The 2835-nt window shown below is 35.1% G+C and overlaps 1 protein-coding gene across 1 annotated transcript in view; it reads right to left on the bottom strand.

Annotated features, from left to right (window-relative positions):
* Positions 1 to 2835, bottom strand: part of RQCD1 (RCD1 required for cell differentiation1 homolog (S. pombe)) — a 33693-nt gene that overhangs the window by 14495 nt on the left and 16363 nt on the right. The window contains exon 4 of the mRNA XM_010861189.1: positions 1866 to 1975. Within this exon, the coding sequence (XP_010859491.1) occupies positions 1866 to 1975 (110 nt within the window). The remainder of the gene's footprint in view (positions 1 to 1865; positions 1976 to 2835) is intronic.

The following is a 2835-nucleotide window of genomic DNA, read 5'->3' as shown; positions in this document are numbered from 1 at the left end:
TCCTGGTCTTGTTTTTGTTGACTGTATAGAGCTTCTCCATCTTTGGCTGCAAAGAATATAATCCATCTGATTTCGGTGTTGACCATCTGGTGATGTCCTTGTACAGAGTCTTGTGTTGTTGGAAAAGGGTGTTTGCTATGACCAGTGCATTTTCTTGGCAAAACTCTGTTAGTCTTTGCCCTGCTTCATTCCGTATTCCAAGTTCTTATCACAAGGGGAAAAAAAGTGTAACTATGTAATGACGGATGTTAACCAAACTTACTGTAGTGGTCACTTTGCAATATATACATATACCAAATCATCATATTGTATACCAAAAACTAATACAGTGTTTTTTCATGTCTCAATAAAAAAACACCTGCTATTGGTTTCAATGATGTCATCTATTGATTTTCTGTTCCCATTTTTATTGATAGCTAGTCTTTATTATTTCCTTCCTTTTGTTTGCTCTGGTTAAATTTGCTTCTTTTTCTAATTTCTTAAAGAAAAGCTTAGCTCACTGATTGAAGACCTCTTTCTTTCTAGTATAAGCATTTAATGATACAAATTTTCCTCTAAGCTCTGCTTAAATCTGGATCCTACAAATTTTGATATGTTATATTTTTATTTTTACTCAGTTTCAGGTATTCTCTAATTTATGCTATTTATCACTTCATTTATATTCAAACTCATCTGATAAGCCTTGAACTGTAGGAAAGAGTCTAGGCACAAACATTCACCTTCTGCTTGTTCTTTCAAATGACTTGGGAGAAACTGAGTTTCTAAAAATATATGCAAGGATAGACAACTACCTTAATACCATCCAACTATTTTTTTCCACACCTCCCCACTATCAGCCTTTATCCTAACATAAATGCAGCATCCAACCATAGCAGTAGGATGATCTGAATTAGAATAATGAACATAAATGTTTCCTTTGGCTAGAATCATGCTGATGTTTCAAAGCCTACATGAGAAGTTTTTATATCTTAAAAGCAGAAAAGAATATACTGGGAAAAAAGTTTCTAATTAGAGGACTTCTTAGGAGAAGATGTAAAAAACCATAACATTCATAATAGATACTCCTTAAAAGTAGAATAAAATGTTTTTGAGAAATACCAAACTTTCAAATTATACCTCCTGATTCATGGTTTACAATCATAAGGATGAAAGACAGGTTCAATATAAAAATAATAATTTAACAAAACAAAGCTTCTATAATTGATGTTCTTATTACTTGGTTATTATGTCAAGCAAAAACTATGAGAAAAAGACACTGAAAAAAGGAAGGGCAATTTAAGAAAGAAATTTTCTTGACTGTATTTACATTTCACAAATTTACTGATTTTACTATCTAGGAGTCTGAGATGTGAAATAGCTAATATATAATTTGCTTGAGTAAAAACTATTTTAGATACATGTCTAATAATAAATGCATATGAAAACATTAACCTGAACATGCAAAAATTCAACAAGGTAAAATAGAAGGTAAATCCCTGGAATTAGGGGAGAACAGTCTAGAAGTGAGAAAGATGAAAAATCAAATGAAAATAACAAACTAAAACTCTTATTCCTGTAACAATTTTCTTTGTTGATTAATGCTCTTTTATGTTACTTTTCCTACAATTAATAAACATTTCTACATATACACTGAATTTAATCCCAAATGTTGGGCCTCATACCCTTACACTCAGAATGGTACTTGGTAAGAACAACCATGTTCCTGATATTCATTAGTAAAAACTGTTTTATTAGACTCAACCCCAAAGACAAAAATAAACAATAGGTAAACAAAAGCTATAAAAGACCAGACAAAACACCTAAGCCAGGACCACTATTATGAATGATGATGATTCCAGGCTTGCAGAATGATCCTAATAACTTACCAATAACTCCAAGACTGGTTAGCCGAAGATACTCAAAGGGTCGTGTTTTGCTGACAGTGTGCAAAAAGGGGTACAAAAAAAGTGGGATGTGTGCTGCAAGAAATGCCGACCTGAAAGAAGAGAAGAATTGCATTCTGAGCTTAGAGCTAATTTCTAAGGATTCTGAACATTCAAATTTCCAGGTAGTTAATTTTGTAAGGCCTTTAACATTGCTTGACCGAGAAATCTCTAGGGAAGACCATTACTGGTCTTTAATTTAGCCCAGTGGTTCTCAGCTGGGGTAATTTTGACCCCCTGGGTCATGTGGCAGTATCTGGAGATATTTTTAGTCGTCACAGCTGAAGTGACTGACATCCACTGGGCAGAGGCTGGGATGCTGCTAAAAAATTTTACAGTGCACAGGACAGTCCCGTTTTCCCCCTCCTCCTACCACAAAGACAATCCAGCCCAAAATGTCAACAGTGTCAAGGCTGAAAAACCCTAGCCTAGGCCAATGGTTAAAAGAACACCAAATTTCCCCTGAAACCAGTACCAAGTACTTAAAAACTGATAACATACCCAATTGCAAATTTTAAAAATAGGTCATAAAATGTACTTAAGTGCACAAGAGATTCTCCTATATGTCTCCTCTCACCTCATTTATGAGTGAATAACAATAATATTCACAGGTACAAGCTGACAAAACCTTAGAAACCAAGACAACAAAATAAAGCAGCCACTATCAAGGTTTTATCTGTTACACTTAAATACACTTCTTTGTTAGAGCTCTCAGATAAACCAAGTATCCTAGAAACACTTATATCTGCAGCTGGACTGCAAGGAGATCCAACCAGTCCATTCTGAAGGAGATCAGCCCTGGGATTTCTTTGGAGGGAATGATGCTGAAGCTGAAACTCCAGTACTTCAGCCACCTCATGCGAAGAGTTGATTCACTGGAAAAGACTACTGATGCTGGGAGGGATTGGGGGCA

The sequence above is a fragment of the Bison bison genome, unplaced genomic scaffold (assembly GCF_000754665.1).
Source record: "Bison bison bison isolate TAMUID 2011002044 unplaced genomic scaffold, Bison_UMD1.0 scf7180017864471, whole genome shotgun sequence".
NCBI classification, from domain to species: Eukaryota; Metazoa; Chordata; class Mammalia; order Artiodactyla; family Bovidae; genus Bison; species Bison bison.
Note: the sequence above shows the minus strand (reverse complement) of the source record. Positions and strands in the feature narration are given on the sequence as shown.